Source organism: Armigeres subalbatus, chromosome 1 (genome assembly GCF_024139115.2).
Source record: "Armigeres subalbatus isolate Guangzhou_Male chromosome 1, GZ_Asu_2, whole genome shotgun sequence".
Classification (NCBI taxonomy): Eukaryota; Metazoa; Arthropoda; class Insecta; order Diptera; family Culicidae; genus Armigeres; species Armigeres subalbatus.
In genome coordinates, this window is record NC_085139.1 from 270,355,460 (window position 1) to 270,374,017 (window position 18,558).

The following is an 18,558-nucleotide window of genomic DNA, read 5'->3' on the forward strand; positions in this document are numbered from 1 at the left end:
GCAACCTCAGTGAGGTGTTTATCACTTGCTAGTTTTGATAGCAATCATGGAAGAAAGGAAAACTACCCAAAGTTGGTAAATTTTTCCTGCGATATTCTCATCGGTGCTATAGAACTCAGTTTGGGTTGATTTATCTGTCGTGTACCCCCTATGCTGCTCAAGCACTTCGGCGCCAACAAGACTTTTTTTCGTGGTTCTTGTGACGACCGCCAGACGTCTGATCTACCTATGTGCTTTCTTGCCTCATAATTATTACAGGTATCCCCCGCTGATCCGAAAATGTATGGCGGACTATCAGAGGTTTCTCTCGTTAATCCGACTGTCAAATCCAACAAATGACAAAACAAAATACAGCACTTGAAAAACAGCATAATGTGTTTAAATGGTGTTGATACTTTTTAATCCGGAAAATTCCGAATTATCGAGATCCGGACTAACGAGTCGTCGGACCAGCGAGGTCCGGATAAGCGGAGGATACTGTATTTCTATCGGTGCTAAAATAGAACAAAAGCTCAGTGCGATACGGGCTGTGCTGATGCTACGATGGTTAAGCCGACCGATGCGACGTGGCGGAAACTCGTACAAAGCCTCAGAAAGATTTAGCAATGCGTAACTACAGGCCCAGGATCAAGTCCAGTGGAGAAGGATACTCCATTCGGCGTAGGTTCATCGAAGAGCTGTAGCCCATCAAGTATGTAAGTATTCTAATTATGTTAAAGCGTTGCTTCATTCCACTGGGTACCGAAATCTTAGTAGATGGTACCATAACATGAATATTAACTTGCTCTGAGCCCAACATCTTGATTATTATAACTATGGGCAAACCCCCAGAGGGACACTTTCGGATGGAGATCAACGATACCACAGCACAACGCAAACGCATTCATCAACAGCCTTTATTTGAAAATGTAATAAAATATGTAAGACACTGGCGTTTACATGTGATGTTCTTGTCCATAATAATACTTTTTTCCTATTTCCATTTTATTGAGTGAATGATTTTTTTAATTATTGGTGAGCCTGTTCTAATTTGCGATTCTTTTCATTTTAGATGCATTCCAGTTGCGATTGTTGTGTTGTATTTGGTAGTTATTAATGGTGGTGCAAAAAATTTGTAGTGTTTTTTGGTTTAGTGGTATTAGTTTGGTAGTTTTTTTTGTACGGTTTTCACCATTCGTAAGTGACTTGAAGAAACGTTATGATGCGTGTAAAAAAAGTTGGTTTCAATTTTCACCTTTAGTTTAGTTATTTTTTAATAGTTTAGCGCTAGCCATGATATTATGTAAGCAATACTTCGTCATGAGTTCAATAGATGATGATTTATGAAATAGAGATTAGATAAGAAGCGAAGATAAGTCCATGTGTTACGATAAGTGGTTTAGGAAGTGAAATGCATTCCCACAATTGCGCGACAAAAATCGCCAAGTTTTCCTTCTACTACTGATGTTGATGTTTTCATAGCTTTAATTGCGAATTTTACTGGTCTGATCTAACATGGCTATCGCAATGTGTTCGATTCGTAAATAATCTTACTCTATTCAAGACCAATCTAATTTGCACTGAAATATATATCCTTTTATTTATGCTTAAAGAGCTTATCACAAGTAAATTTGATCAAAGGTGGATGAAATAGAAGAAATTTTATAAATATTGGATTCAAGTGTGTTCTGTACAGCACAAGTGACGCTTATCAAAAATAATATTGGAAAATGTTTCTTAACGGTACTAATTTAGAATAGCTTCGATTCAAGTAAAACTTATTGATTAAGGTTGTGTTCCCGCCAGTTATGTCAATTGATTATAGTTCTTACTTTAGTGGTGTTACTCTATGTTGGAATAGAATTTGATCAAATATGTATCACTTTATTGAAGCTTAAGATTCTTTGGAATTAATTTCGTTATCGTATGTGGAATTTGAGACCGCTATTTACTGTGGTCCTTGGGATTGGTTTTTGGTTCAAAAGAAATCGTTTGTTTCTGAAAGACCTAGAGAAAGAACAAATCGAAAGATTATTACACATTGGGCTATATTTTTTGGAAAAAAGTAGAAAGAAGAAACGGGGCTCTAAAAGAGAAATTAGATACTTGATTGGGATACTGTCTTTTAAACAAACAAGAAGCATGACGCTTTCATTTCGACTAAGAGAGCTCGGAGAAAAGTTCAAAACGAGAATATAAGAAAAGTGAAAAAAGAGTGAAAATTTGCGGAGAAGAGTGAGCTGATTAATTTGCTTAATTTACAACTTTCTGCTCAACTGGCGCAATCATGCAATGCATTCCATTTCGGTTTCAGTGATTTCAATTTTTAATAAAATGTGAGCATTAATGTCATTGGTGGTGGAGTTGGAAGTGGTTGGTATCGTTCTCGGAGTGTGACTGCTCGCCGGTGTTTGTGTTTGTTCACGGGAATCAAACCTGTTGCAGCGACCTAATGATAGTGAGTTTGTTCATCCCGAAATAAGAGCTTGAAGAATCAAAATCGTGATTGTTATTAATTGAAACATGCAATAAATTGTGTGGGATTGTGAATATCATATACAAATGTGGATGGATAAGTGACCTGGAATATAAGAACATAAGCTTGGTGCCTGAAAGGAAGAATTAAGAAAAAATATTAATGGCATTAAAACAATTAATGAACCAGCAGACCGATGAACTGGAGTTCACTTATGAAACAAAGAATTTAAACGTAATCCGAGTTTTAAGCGATCTCGTGCATCGCTCTATGTTCGAAGTTTTGAAAATTATTTTAATTTGAGTTGTTCAAAATGTCAGGAAACATTAATTCGTGATCAAAGTAAATCTTTGTATTGAATTCATCAACCCCATCAAATCAGAGGACCAATGTTGAATTAATTTAAAATAGAAAGAATTATTCTGTGATTGGACGAGGCTTGGAATAAGCTCTGAATGATGTTTTATTTGTTGCCATAGGCCGTTTACTATGTCAACGAGGAACATTCTATTCAGAGCTCATTCTAGGTCTCGTCCAAGTAACAGAATGTTTCTGAACAGTTTATTTAGCGTAGGTACTCTGATGACCTCAGTACGCCGATTCATTGAGATCCATTCTCCATTATGATGAATAAATTCGAAACTTTTCTGGTAGTAAATTACTCTAAGAATTTAAATAAACTTCAACAAGTCTAATTTCGGAAAAGTAAAAGACATATATTTAATATTTATAACATATTTCAGTACGTGACCTCCAGTTCACGGTTGTACAAATTCATGGCACGCCAATAGTTGATTCATTCACTACCAAAATATCTACGACTTCATTGATTCGTCCCTAAACTGCCAACACATTGAGGTTTGGTTATCGCTTTTTTTCTTTACTTGCATTCACTACTTTGCTTTCAAATGAGAGACACGTGGAATATAGATTACAGCAGTACTAGCAGCACATGTTATGTGTTCGGTTCGGTTAGATTTATCATTATACAATTGAATAGTTATCTAATTCGCAGTTGTACAAAAAATAGTTTTGCAGTATATAGACAGCTCTTCTTGCTCGATCGAACGATGCCGATTAAATTTCATTATTACCTTTCGTATTTCCCTACACTAAATACCATAAATGGGTTTTGTGTCGTTTCGATTCTACAATGCGATACAAAATAGAGATTTGCCATTCATCACCTCAAAGTTTCTCTGTTTCCGTTTCTGCTCCAATAATGTTGTACCAATATACAGACGACGGTCGATTTCGCTTCCCGGCTTACTTCTTTCCTACTGTTCATCTCGTGCGGTGTAATTGTGTTTTTCTGATATGAAATGTTTGTTTTGTTAAGCAATAGAGTTTTTTCAGTTTTGTTTTCTATATTTAGATTTAGTATGGAGACAGATTTGCGTGTAATTTACAATTCGGTGAGCTTATTTTTTCTTTTGGCTTATTATTTTTGATGTAGGATTGGCAGAGTGAAATCATAGCCTTAAGCGAATGAAATAAAGCTACTGTAGGTGTATGGGGTTAGGCTCGGATTTTCCATTTTATTGATTTTAATTTCTTTTGCCACCGGAATTAGAAGCATTACAGTCCAGAATAGTTAGTAGTAGACAGTTTCACATTGAGCGAGGGACAATAGCAGCTTTATAGTGTCAGTAATTATTTACAATTAGTAGTGTTTCTTTTTCTATTGTTTCTCACATGTGTTGCATAATATTTTCGTTAAATGTTGCCTAAATATGGGGGTCACTTTTTAATATAAAAAGTGGCGTAATATTAAGTTCCTTGCGAACTGTAGCTCACTCAAAATTTTATGATTTATTATTATTATTATTATTCATACTGTCGTTTTAGAAGGCGTTTGGCTGGGACACGTTATCACTTCTAGAGATCAATAAAAATTTGTTCATTGTTCATTGAGATTCCAGTGAGACTAAATGTAATGCAAAAATAATTATGATAAAAACATGCACAATAACAAATTGAAACGCACATACCAATTAACCATAGATTCGTGATTGCATATCAAAAACCTCTTTCAAGTTTTTTAAAGATCACAAAAAGTTTCGACAATACTTTCTGGTTGGTTAAGATTAAGAACCATAAAGATGTAATCTAAATAAAAAAGTGAACAAAACTGAGATTATTAAAAGTAAAGCCAGTAATAAAAAAATCAAATTGACCTTTGATCAATCCAGTTATTCATTGTCTGTTGCTATCAGGCGCTTTTTTTCGCGTCATCCCACCTCATGTTCGACTTTTTTGTTTACATGTTTTCGCTTGAATTTCATCAGGATTTCGAAATTCGTTTGAATTCTAAGAGAATTAATTTGAATCTCCTCGTTCGAACTTGCTCAGGGTTCATACACTTTTACGTAAGCACTTATGGGATAGGGGGTCGTTTTCTTACGATCCATATAAATGAAAAATATGTCGCATAAAAAACCTAGAAAAACATATTACGTAATTAGAGTACGTCCCATCAGTTCGAATTTTCTCGAAAAGTTTATTTTAACTCCATATAGAAATTATTTTGAATCACCTCAGGAAATTCATCTACATTTACTTTACTCTTTCATTCGAATTTCATCTGAGAGATCGTTCGAATTTATAAAAAAAATTCTGGAAATTCATTCGAACAACCTCAAGAAAATCATTCGCCGCCAGAAAGAATTTTCTCTATTTAAAATTATTTGAAACTTTTAATTGGACGATTGCTTCGATTGAATAGACTTAGGTTTTTTATTTGGTTGCTATCCAATACTCCTCCTCAACATGAGATCTTTTTTTGACTCCGGGTTAATCCAAACATCTTACTGAGTAATTCTTAACGGATCCTCGGGACAGGTTTAATAAAGAGAACTGCTAGCACAGTTTCTGATGGACAATACTTGTAGCATATTGATTATTGGTTGCTATATTCTTCGTTCGGTTGCTAAACTTTTCAGAATTTAAGGTCACTCCTGACGGAATCCAAGTTTCAAAGTGCTCGCGTTTTCGGGTGCACACCACTCGATACATTTCACGCATGCTGCGACGCAGCAAAAGTAAATCAACAAAAACGCGAGCACTTTGAAATTCTGAGGGCCCTCCTTAGCCGTGCGGTAAGATGCGCGGCTACAAAGCAAGACTATGCTGCGGGTGGCTGGGTTCGATTCCCGGTGCCGGTCTAGACAATTTTCGGATTGTAAATTGTCTCCACTTCCCTGGGCATAAAAGTATCACCTCATGATATACGAATGCAGAAATGGTAAGATTGATAGTTATTTGGAACAAAAGGGATTTGGCGCCAATTTTCTCGCGAACAAAGTTTAACTACCGAACTGTCAAATCTAACCATGCTCTGGAGCAGGGTTATTTTTAACCACGGAGAAATAACCATCGAACTGTCAAATTTTAACTAAAAGTTAAACGAATCGCTGGAATGGTTCACAGCCTTAATATCGATACAGATGTAGAAATATTCGGCTTTTACTTCACCGCTAGGTACAGCAGTTGTCAAATGAGCGGCTATCATGTTATCAACATGAATAAAAACGTAGCTCTATTTTCCGTTAACAAATTTTCGGTATAGGCAGGGATCGGCATCACCTTGTTGGTAAACAATGGAAATTAGTAGCTTGTGCAGTCATTGGTTCTGTTTGGCAGCCTGTTTAAACGGACAACTGTCATTTTCATTATTTCAGCTTTGCTGCGTCCCTCGAAAATGCGAGTGAAATTAGTTTTGGTTTCCGGGAATCTTGTCCAGTGATTGTAGTTTTTGTGAACCACAGTCACTTGATTTTACCTTCGTGTCATTTGCCACCCAGATGTCTTCCAACAGATCTTCATCGAATTTCTTTGGGACAATAATTTGGATTTCCTCAGGAAGTTCAATCGAATTTCTTTGAGAAATTCATCCAATCCGGGAAAATTATTTCAAAGTTTCAAAATCATTGGATTTTTTTTAAAGGAAATATATTTGAATTTCATCGACAGATTCATTCGAATTTCTACGGAAAACTAATTCCAATTTCCTCTAGAAATTCATTCCATTTCATTTTAATTTCCACAAGGAAACAATTTGATTCTCTGCATGAATTAAGTTAGAATTTCCTCGGAAAGTTCATTCAAATTTCCTGGGAAATTCATTCTTATTGCCTCGAGAAATTTATTCGAACTTTCTCTGGAAATTCTTGATAAATACTCAGGAAATTCTTCCGACTTTTCGCGAGAAGTTCTTTCGAATTTCCTGAGGACATTTATTTGAACTTCTATGGAACATTCATTGGGATTTCTCGAGAAAATTCGATTAAATTACATAAGGACTGGACTGGAGCCCACCGAGATATCTCAGCAGAGAGGCAGACCTGGAGGCTCATGGCGGTGTGCACAACCTCAATAAAGAAATAAAAGAAGATGGCCGAGATCTAACCTTGAAAGCACTAGCTGGACATCGCTCAGGATCGAGACCTTCCAAGTCGGTCGTTTGCACCACTCGAGTTTGAATACCATAAGTAAGTAAGTTTGAATGTAAGTCCAAAGAAAATACATACACAATACACATTCTTCAGCTCAACGTGCTCTTGCCTACGCAATGCGGTCGGGTCTGAGCTTGACGACCGACTGGCAAATGCTTACACAACCTCACTTGATCAGTACAGTTGCTGATGAAGAATGTGTACAGCCGCCAGACATTCTAAATACTCACGCTCCTCTAATGTAAACGTGTACTATACACATGTGGTAGTGTTGGCTTGAGAAATGGATTGCGAGTGATTTGACTATGCGTCCAATTTGGGAATCTCGTGCTCGTTCAGTAGCCGCTAGGTTGCGAAGGCCGACGGAGGTCCTTCGTAGCTTAGTTGGTTAAAGCACCAGTCTAGCGTACTGTAGGGTCATGGGTTCGAGTCCCATCGAAGGGAAAGTGGTTACCTCCAATACATTTTTCAAATCAATATCTTCCACATAACGTACATATTCACATATGAGTTTCCATAACAAATCCTATCCTTTTTTCGCGCGTGCTAGAGAAAGACGATTAAATGTCATAGGCTTCTTCAGCTAAAAACTAGCTTGTTCAGCTAAAATTGTTTGTTGGGTGTTTATTGTGTCCTTTTCCGTCATCAAAGAATAGGGAAAAATCTGTGAGTTATATTGCTGTACACGATTCATATACTAGGGGAAATTACGGCTTTAGAAGGTTTTGTTCTATTATTGTCAGGGTGGCTTTTGTTGACTGAATTTTATGAAATTTGGCAACAACATGCAAATCAAAGAAAGAATGTTTAGGCCAAATTTTCGTTCCTGGAGGGATTATCGAGAGTAGTTTAGAAGTTAGCATTAGCATTGAGCAATTCGCACAAATTCGTAGGTGGTACAAGCCAAGACTATTGTATCAGAGTAGCATCACTTTCATCCGTTACTACAGATATTGATTTGAGACTAAGCACTATCTCTTAGATGGAAGCAATGCACTCTCAAATAGTCGAGATATGTCCTGGCCACGTCCTTGTGAATGCTAAGGAAGAGGAAGCATTGCTAGTTGGACACCTACTTAAGACAGATACAGAGAACTCTACGACCTCTGATAGGTGCCACGGGAGGTTTTGGGATTGTTAGTGTGGAAGGATATAACAGTAGGAATCGTTTTTGGTAGAACCTGACACACAGAAAGAACTAAAAGATAAAAATACAAAGTAGGAAAAGGACGATCCTGGAATTGAAACCATGACCTCCTTCTTATAAGGCAGAAGCGCCGAGCTCGTCTATCATCGAGAGTAGTTTAGATGTATTGATAAAACCCAAATTAACCGACTGAATGCAATGAGCTGGAAACCAGTAAATCTCTTTAAATGTCAAACCAATCAATCTCTTCGATACCTCGTGTTGATCGGTTTCAAAGAACGTGGAAATGGGATTAAATATTCGATCTTTTGGTCTATATTTCTAAAAAACGGTTCTATTGTTTTCTGAACGGAAAAAAATGGACATTTCGTTTTTCTCAGTTTAGAGGCAGGGTGCCTACTATATCATAGAACTTGATACTAGAACTTGCTACTTTACATACTCGTCGCTACAAAGCATACTCGTCGATCGATTCAGGTGGTCTGATTTTCTCAGACAAAGATCTAGCAAAGAACCGTACGAATAAACTTCTGTCCAAACTAATTGAATCAATTTTTACTTATGGGTCCTGCAGTGATTGAAAGATCTCCATCCTGAGCGATGTTTAACTATCGCCTTAACTTGTTGTCAAGATAGATTACGCCCGATTTTTTTCTTTTTGGAGGCTATACCGTCATCAACCTCTTCGGGTCTACCTCCGCTGCGATGTCCACCCTTACGTGGGGTGTGGAAAACGACTAAAATAAAAACTCTCCCTTAAAAATTTCTCACAAAGCAAAAATTAATTAGCACCTTTAAAAACAAAAATTGAAAATTACACAAGAAGAATTTTCCATAAAGTAATCAACATTACCAACAAACAATTACAAAATTCTCCACAAAATATTTTTTTCCACAAAAGTTAAAACTTTTCACGAAAAAATCAATAAAGAACAATAAAAATATGTAAACTTCCATAAAGAAATATGAAAAGGCAATAAAACGGAGCAGTTTTCCAAATATTACCTTACCCTTCTTAAAAAGCGTTTGAAGTTCACGGAAATTTTTATCAATTTTATTGCTTTTTTGTATTTTTTATGGAAATTTTCTTATATTTTTATTGCTCTTTATTGATTATTTTGTTGATTTTTTTTAATTGAAAAATAAAAATATTTTGTCGGAAATCTTGTAATTGTTTATTGCTAAAATTGATTTATTTATGGAAATTTAGATTTTTTTTCCGTTGAACATTTTGATTTCTCCATGGAAAATTCTTCTTTTATAATTGCAATTTTTGCTTTTTAAAATGCTGATTTATTTTAGTTTTATGGAAAATTTTCAATTGTTTATGGAAATTTAGCATTATTTATGGAAATTTTATATTTATTTATTGCTCATACCGTTTTGGCTTAAATGAATGAGGAATATGAGTCATGTTCAGGATTTGAGCCAAAACGGTACCCTGATTTCTTTATTGGTTATTTCCAATTTTTTATGGAAAATTTCTAATTATTCATGGAATATTTATTTTGCTGCCTTTGGCCAACCTCGTCCTACTTCCGTTCCCGAATTTCAGTTTCTATCGGCCTCCACTGACGGAGAGAATTGAATCTGTAAATTTGATTATATACCTCAAAATCATTCAAAAAAAATATTCCTCGTATTTTGATAACCACTGAAGAGGCTTCCGAAAGAATTCCTGGAGAATTTACGAAGGCATTCCTTACGGGCTATCCATATACCACGTGGACAGGTTTTGATCAGTGGACGTTTTACATACCCCCCTCCCGCAGCGTGGACAATCGCTCAAACAAATTTTAAAAAATTGATATGAGCCGTGGACATTCGCCATACCCCTCCCCCTAAACTGTCCACGTGGACAACCTCTACTTATGTTCAGGAAATTAATTAGGAATTTCTTTTTTTTCCTTGTTGGGTATTTTAATCACTGCGACCATTTGTTAGATCTATTGTGATATATGCCCCATTTGATATAGCTTTGTCAAGTTGACGCATTATTGCTATGTAGAGCAATCGCATCGCCTTGACTTACAGCGTTGTCCCAATTCGGTATTATGGTTCTGATGAACTTTACTACCGTATTGGGATTTGTTCTCCAAACTTCAGAGGGTTCTATCAGCCCCTGTTGAAGAATTGTAATCTCTTTAAAAAAGAAAAGATCCTCTCGTTTAATAAACAATGTGCACTCGCTTGGCTGTGGATATACAACAGTAAAGCAAATGTGGAGATTGGGCAAATCAAGCATCCGAAAGATATTCAATTTGCAAAAAAAAAGAGAGCTAACCGCGGTGGAGGTTGGTACTCGGATTCTGATGGCTTTTCCGCAAACGTGACCTTTAAGTGGTCTTGTTGTGTAGGGGTTATCACGCCTATCTAGAGAGTAGGAGGTTGAGGGTTCGAGTCCCTCCAAGACACGTGGATTCTTTTTCGCAAATTTCATATCAATTTGTCCATTTCGAAACATATGCTGTGCATATGCACAGCCAAGATATTTAACAAAAAATGGTTTTCGTTCGGCCGAGTTGCCGAATAATATGCAATTAATTGTAAGAAAAGATGTTCCGAGTCTTCAACATGTATGTCACAGAAACTACATACATCATCTTGAAGTTCTCCTAACAGCTTTGGGATTGCTTTGTAATTTCTGTTTTTGTTTTTGAGAATTCCATCAGAAATTCTTCAGGAACGAATTAAAAAAAATACTCAGGATTTTTCAAAGCAATTCCTGGAGGAACTTTCGAAGTAATTTTTGGACCAATTTTGAAAGAAATTTCCTCTGGAGTATTTTTCAAAGAAATCACTAAAAGAGTCACTTGTCATAAGACGAGTTTGTACAATCCCATTAAATTCCACCACTTAATTATATCTTGATAGATACGAATCTCGACCTTAACAGTAAGGCCGTCTTCAATGTCTCAAACTTGACTCGATTTTCGAGTCATGTGCGAGACACTGAAGACGGCCTTATTGTTGAGGTCGAAATACGTATCTGTCAAGATACAATTAATAGGTTGAATTCAATGGATTGTACAAACTCGTCTTATGACAAGTGAAGACATTCCACTGAAAAGCTCAAAATAATTTTCTCAATCGCTTAAAGAGTTTCTTTACGAATTATGAGCGTAATTTTCTAAATTATTCCTGGAGGAAGGTCCTAGATGAGTCCCCAAAAAAATTCAGATGGAATTTCCGATTGGATTCTTTACGTAATTCCCGAAGGAGAAACTGAAGGGATTTTTAAAAAAATGGTTAGGAATTTGTGAAGGATTTTTGCTAGGGGAATTTTCAAAAGAATTCTCGAAGAAAATCGGAATAGGTTCTTCAAAGGAACTCCTAGAGGAATAAAAAAAAACTTAATGAATTTCCGAATAATGATTAGATTCCCGAAGAAATTTCTATGGAAATTTAAAAAGAATTTCTGAATGAGTTGCCAAAAGAAATTTTCTAGAAATGTCGAAAGTAATTTTCGAAGAAATTACTGGAGGAATTCCCAATGAACTATCTAGAACAATCTCCTTTAGAAATCCAGAAGTAATTCACAAATAAATTTCCGAAGAAATTTGTTAAAATTTCCAAAGAAATTCGTAAAGGAATTTTCGAATAAATTTCTAAAGGAATTTTCGTTTTAACATCCGGAACAGTTGCTTAAAATGTATTCTAAAGTTTTCTGAAAGAAATTTCCAAAAGAATCGCTAAAAAATCCCAAGGAATTTCAAAAGAATCTATGAAGCTTTTTCAGTAGAAGCATAAGTACTACAACGCTTGTGGTCGCGCTGTGGTCGACCATTAAAATTATTTTTCCAAAATATGGCCGTTTATTGTTCATCATGTTGTAGTGCATGATTGGTTTCATCACCAACATCGGTTTGACATTTACAGAATCGGTACTTTGGCTGCTAGGTCCAAGCAAACAAGATGTTGGTCACGCGAACGGGAGCGACATTAGAAATCTTATACTTTTGCATCAACTGTATTTCCGAACGAATTTTCAAATGAATTAAATGAAATTTCAAAGGAACTGCTACAGGAGTTTCCAAAGGAATTCTTTAAAATATTTCAGAGAAAAATGGCTAACGAAGTTTCTAAAGCAGCCCGTAATTAAAGTTGCAAAGGAATCCCCAAATGGTTTTCTTATGCAATTTTACAAATTTCCGGAACAATTCCTTAAGAAGTTTTCTAAAGTTCTCTAAAGAAATGACCAAATTTTAAGTCCAAAGAAATACCTAAAGAAATTTCCGAGCGATTTCTAAATAAATTGTCGAAAAAATCCTAAAGCAATTCTCGAAGAAATTTTAGAAGAAAATCTGAAGAAATCTAATTTACGAAGGTATTTCCGAAAGATTTTCTCAAGAAATTTTCGAAGGAGCTCCCTAAGGAGTCTCTGAATGAAATTCTTACAATTTTCTTTTTGAAGCAATTTATGAATTCTTTTCTGGAGGATTTTCCGAAAGAATCCCAGGAGGAATTTTCAAATTATTACCTGAAGGAGTTCCCGATATAATTCCTTCAGGAATTTTTGATTGAATGGGTGAGCAATTCCTAGAGATATTTCCTAAAGAATTTCTCAATCAACTTGCGAGAAAAATGTTGTGAGGTCACCAATAATTTCTTTTGATGAACGTTTTTCGTAATATTCACTTGTTTGAATTGAATATTTTGCTGCAAACATCTATGTACAGCACATTTGTTTTCACCTGGAAATCAATGTAAAACACCTGGAAAAATCAGGGAATTTTGTTTTTAGATATGAGTAGACATCCTGAGAGGGGAAACTCAATAAAGGTCTCGCCAAGGGCGCTGTGAGTCCACGGTTTGATTTAGCACCAGAGCTTCAATTGGTGCAAAGCACTCACATAGAGAGATAGTTAAGTCAGGCGACTTAGTAATGTTACCACAAAACACCGTTTTGAAAGCCAGTTTTCGTTAGTTTTTTTCCCGAACATAGAATAATTATGAACTCTCAAATCAATAGAAATAAAAAACAAATAAAACAAACTTAGTTCCACGGACAAACAGATATAACACTTGTGTAAATGCTTTATCGTACTGTAATTTACGGACTGATCCAAATATTTACTATCTGACTAGGGGCCGTACACTTATCACGTAAGGGACTTTTATGAGTTTTTCGACCGCTTCTTTTAATTAAGATTTCCTTCTATAAATGATTTTTTATTTATGTTATGTGTAAGAAAACGACAGACTCCCCTTCCCCAATAAGTGCTTTGCTTATGTAATAAGTGTACGACCCCCTATATAGCCATTTGTGAAGCTATTCCTAGAATTTAACGATTGCTCACTTTCGCCCTTTTGTTCGCAGTATCTTCCAGGTTGGAGCTAAAAAGTCCGATTCATAGGGCTACGATTCTTTATCCCCTAACTTCTATATTCATTTTATCAAAACCAAAGAAACGAAAAACACATTTGTGATAATAGAACTTTCAAAGTTTGTGCTTAACACTTTCGTTTCGCGTTAAAATTGAATTTGTGATAGTGATATGAACAATGGTTCAGTTCCTCTTTTTGATTAAGTAGTAATGGTTCCAAGTGCTGTGTCTATTTGTCTGTTGTTACACCTTCTCACTGGAACTCAATTCCCACCCCGTAGGACTGCTGTCCCACACGCAATCACGAAATTCAGAGTCCTCATGTCGTCAGTAATCAACTAGGTGTACGCCGTTAATAAATTTTTGTTGCTGTAGGCTCAGGTCGCGTATTCGTTCGGTGGTTTCACTGATAGGGGGCGGAGCTGATGATAATGAAGCATGGCGTGCTGCGACGAAGCTCATTTCCACGCGCCCATTTCTAATAGCCTATTTACAATAACGCTGTTTGCCTGATGGTTTTTGATATCGATCGCGGTGTCCTTTTTGATTTCCCAAATTAGAATTACTTTCAGTTCAAAAGATTGTTTCTTTTATGTAGCTCGGGATAAGCAATGTAAATTGTTTAAAGCTAACATCTTTTCAGCAATTTACATTTTTTTTTGCGGTGGTGCAATTATAACAAATGTCAATATTCTTTGAATCCTATAAAGCCTAATGCAACATAAAAGCTGAACGAGTCTCGTCATAAGGAAGAAACATTTGATTTTAATCGAACGTAGCGCAGAGTTATTTAGCCTACGATTTTTATTTTGTAATCTCACTCTTACCTTCTTTTCTATTATCGTGTTGCTTTTCGCGAAGCAGTGCTGTAAAAGCTGATCAATGTTTCTCAAAAGATCTGTTCTTGAGTTTCGTTATTTTTTTTTTCAACAATTGCAATCCCTCCTTTTTCAACAGTTCCATGATCTTAGAGATTGTTTTTTTGTTTTCTTACAAAAGCTACCCTGCAATTCTGGTAGTCAACAGTGCAATTCTAATATTTGGGGAATATTTCATTATTATTGTACCAATCATTTTTACTTCTTTCATCTATATCCTAATCCGATTTATCACATTTCATTTCCCGTATTCCTAGACAAAATAACATACGTTACAGGAAACGATTGAATCAATACCAAACGTAAGGACCTACTCAGGATTGCTTCGTAGGTTGGAAGCTTGAACTTCATTACCGAAGTACCACAATATGTCAGAAGCAAGATGGAAACGCAATCATGGGTACAGACTTAAATATAAAAAAACACATGCATTTCATATGTGTTTCCTCAGTTCCTCAGTTAAGATTCAAAAATAAAGACTCTCCATCACGCGTATTTTTTGTCGTTTTCCCGAAGGACAAAATCTTTCCCATTTTCCTATGGATTTCGGAAAAAATCCATCCATTCTTGCCTATCTCGCCCACCAAACCGGTACACCGGTGCCAGTACTCCTAAGCACCCTTCCCTCCGGTTGCCGAACAATCAATCGTGCTCATTCTTAGTACAATCTCCTGGCGGAATCCTCCGGGAATACCTTCACTCAAATTCGCTTGATCGTGTTTCCGGTGAAGAAGATCGACATGCGCCGGCTGAACGTCATCGGTTCGTAATCGTCATCGTCGTCGTAGTGGTACCGACTGTGGTAGCTGCTGCCGCGTCGGTGCTGGTGCGAGTTCAGATGGTTACTGCCGACGGTTGCCGCCGGCAGGAATGCCAGTGTTCGGGGCACTGGCGGCGACAAGGGATTCTGGCCTTGCTCATCGGAGTCACAGAAACCCGGATTGAGGATGATGTTCGGCACCAGCTCCAGACTGTCCAGCTCTTCTTCTTTTTCTGTGAGGGACGTGTTTTGATTTGATTTGGCGGGTGAAAATTTTTTTTCAGTGTAAAAGTGTTTACGCGGTGATTTTGCGACCGTTCAGGCGCATGGTTTTATGTTTCAATTGTATATTGATTGGTTTTTGATTCCGTAAGCGAAAGGCAGAAAAGTGGCGATATAGGAAAAAATCAGTTAGAAGAAAAATATGGCATTTTTGTTCAGTGTGTACTCCTAACAGACAAAGAACGCAAAGCTTATTGACTAAAACAGTACTACTGCTCCGGACAAAGATTCACATTCACTAAAGCTGCCGAAGAAAGGTGGCTTACGCTAGGTTAAGGAAATGTCATAAAACAACTTTTGCTTTGTATCCTTGTTTTCCAAACGTGGCACCTTTATTGTCTTTTGTTTTGGCACTACTTGCTATTTGTATAATTTTGGTAAATATATCTATATTTTAATAAAGCTTGCTTTTCTATCTAATAAAGCCAGTCACGATGATGGTCTGCGCTCTTCTTATAGAGCACATATTGGTGTAATTTACTGGAAAAGCTATTACTTTCTTTGTCACAGTGTTTGTAAATATGCAATGTACTATGAAATTAATAGAAAAGTTAATCAAAATGCTAACCAAAATTACTAAAAACTACTAATTCCAAACCTACATAGAAATAATGTATTTGTAAAAACGAAACGAAAATTGTTCAAAGGGTAATACAATTTCTAAACAAATCATTCCACTAAATCTATTGTCTTTTTTTTACAGTGTTAAAAATAAGAATTATGATGCCTTTGTATAATTTAAATGCATCTACTTAAAAAAACTAAGCCAATCGATAAGTGAACGAGTGTTCAAACGCTCAAACCAAATAAAACAAACGAACGAAACAATAGATCATCAACAGTTAGAGTTCATTGTAGTACCGATTGGCTCGCGGCATTCCTTGTACAGTACAATGCAGGTCCCGAGCGACAGGATAACCAGCGTTCCCATGACGACGCCGACTGCTGCGATCCAAACGCGAGTGTCAAAGTTCTGCGCATCGATCATGATCCGCCGGATCAGGTCTTGAATTTGAACCGAATTAAAAGAATAATAAAAGAACAAAAGCAAACTTTGCATTCAAAACGGCAAACTGGCGTCCCAACTTACCTTTCTCTTCCATATCAGGCGTGGTGGTCGCCGTGATCGTCACCACTTCGCCTGCCCCGAGCGCGTTGTTCGCCCAAATCCTGAACTCGTACGTCGTGTTCGGGATCAGGTGGTAGATCTCCAACTGGCGCTGTTGTTCCGTGTTCCGGATATTCAATCGTCAAACATTCAGTTTAGGATTGGAAAATAAGCAAACTCAAAACTATTTCTACTCACCGCATTCGGGCTTATGTGCCGTGGGTCGATCGTTTCCCATCGTTCCTCGGGTTCTTCATCACTCCATCGAAACCTACGCATCTCGGCCGTGAAGTCCCGAACGGCGTAGCCTCCCGTCCGGTTGGGCATCACTTCCCAAACTAGGACCGCTATGATGGTGGAGGCCCGTACGAAAAAGTTGGACACTGCTTGCGGAGGCGTCCGCACTTTGACGTTGAACTGTCGGATTTGTACGTACCGATCCGGAGCGCTGTCGATTTGCAGCACTGGCGGCGTCGAAGGTTCATCCTCTTCGTTGACGAAGCTGCCGTTGTTTTGTGTATCGTTCCGAGGACCGAATACTAACAGCCCGTCACCAGTGCCGTTGCTGTCATCCATCGCTGGGAAGTCGTCAAGCAGTGCCGTGGTGAAGGTTGGAACCAGCTCTGAACACGTGTACTTGCCTCCATCCTTGGCCGTCAGGTTGCTGATCTGCAGTGATCCATCACTCTGAAGAGAAAAGAGAAAATAGAATAGGTCAGCAAATAGACTGATCTTCCAGATAGAGTTCTTGTCGTTCTCAGCTAAAGTTTCTTGAAACTCATAACATTTTCCAATGACTTTCTAACTGGAAAGTCCGTGGAGAGGAGTATGCCAGTAAGGGTGGCGGCAACATCCATTACAACATTTCGTTTATATTAATACAAATTTGGGATGAAATAAATACAGGGAGTACAAGAAAACCCTTATCCTTCATGGGACACCAAAAGCATAAGCAAATTCGGCGTTGATAAAACTCTGAAGATTCAAAAAGAAAACTTATGCATTAAAAGCCAATAGAAGAGTTTGCACGTTTTACAATATTCCGCTGAGACGCTTTTAAAGTTTGGAATCTCATATTCCATCATGCTGTGTCTGCTGTAGATCGCATTTACTTCTACCACAGAGAAACAGACGTCTCACTTAGAACAAAATGGAATTAAAATCATCGTCACGGAAACATTATCGCCCAATGCTAAATGCACTGTGATTGGACAATCGGAAACCAGATGGCGGTAGTGTGCAAACGTCAAACACAAGCTAAATCGATGGAAGCGCCATCGGTGGCCGATTGATCACCTACAAAAAATTGAATCTTCCGTTGAAAAGGTGAACGATGGAACATGTGTTGAGTGAGACGTCTGTTTCTCTGTGCTTCTACCATTCACAGATCTCGTGCGATGGCTTTAAAGTTGACACTATTGGACGCGATCTTCTCGTTCATCGTGACCACGGCGCATTATTTATCTTCTTCTTGTTTCTCTCCGGACGCTTTATCAGCACTCTCGAATTGCATTCATCGGCGATGCTCTTTTATGGAATTGAATGCCCTGACGTTGTACATCGCACAGCCGCATATTGGCATCTGATTCTCGACAATCTGACTCGCTAAGCATGGTGACTCATCTGAATGATGCCCTAGTTCCCCGAAACGCCCCCAAGCGCACCTCTCTGTCTGGCTCCATCCATGCTTTCTGATTCCACATACTAGCTCTAAGATTGACGTACTTGGGTACATGTTGTCTACTCACCCACCTTGATACGCTCAGTATCAGCCGATTCAACCTATCGTAGATCATCACCACCAAGAGCTTGTACCATCTTACGGTGGTTCACAACAACTACCTCCAACTGATGCTGAACCATGATGTACAGCTGTCTAAAGTCCACCAATTCCTTCACTATGGTGATCGCGTGAGCTGCCATCAATTTTTCACCTCAGCAATCGACTCACCGTAAGCCTCCAGCGTTAATTTGTCGGCAAAGCTAAAGATCTTATCGTCGGGAGTCTTAAAACACAGTCTCGTTCATAGCGTTCCATTGCACTGGGCCCAGGATAGATCCCTGCACTACTAGATAGAAGCACTACTCTAACCAACAACTGTCTCGTATAATAGTACATGATTCTGGATAAAACTTTCCTAAACGTT

At 37.6% G+C, this 18,558-nt stretch overlaps 1 protein-coding gene across 2 annotated transcripts in view; it reads right to left on the bottom strand.

Annotated features, from left to right (window-relative positions):
• Nucleotides 1-880: 880 nt before the first annotated feature.
• Nucleotides 881-18,558, bottom strand: part of LOC134207554 (uncharacterized) — a 140,978-nt gene continuing 123,300 nt past the window's right edge. The window contains exons 3-6 of one of the 2 annotated variants that reach the window (XM_062683260.1): nucleotides 16,610-17,098; nucleotides 16,394-16,523; nucleotides 16,165-16,308; nucleotides 881-1,986 (exon numbers count right to left, since the gene is read on the bottom strand). In XM_062683260.1, coding sequence (XP_062539244.1) covers nucleotides 1,958-1,986; nucleotides 16,165-16,308; nucleotides 16,394-16,523; nucleotides 16,610-17,098 — 792 coding nt within the window. In that variant the 3' untranslated portion in view covers nucleotides 881-1,957. Of the gene's footprint in view, nucleotides 1,987-14,946; nucleotides 15,255-16,164; nucleotides 16,309-16,393; nucleotides 16,524-16,609; nucleotides 17,099-18,558 lie in introns of those variants that run through there. The other variant, XM_062683259.1, reaches the window with a different exon arrangement.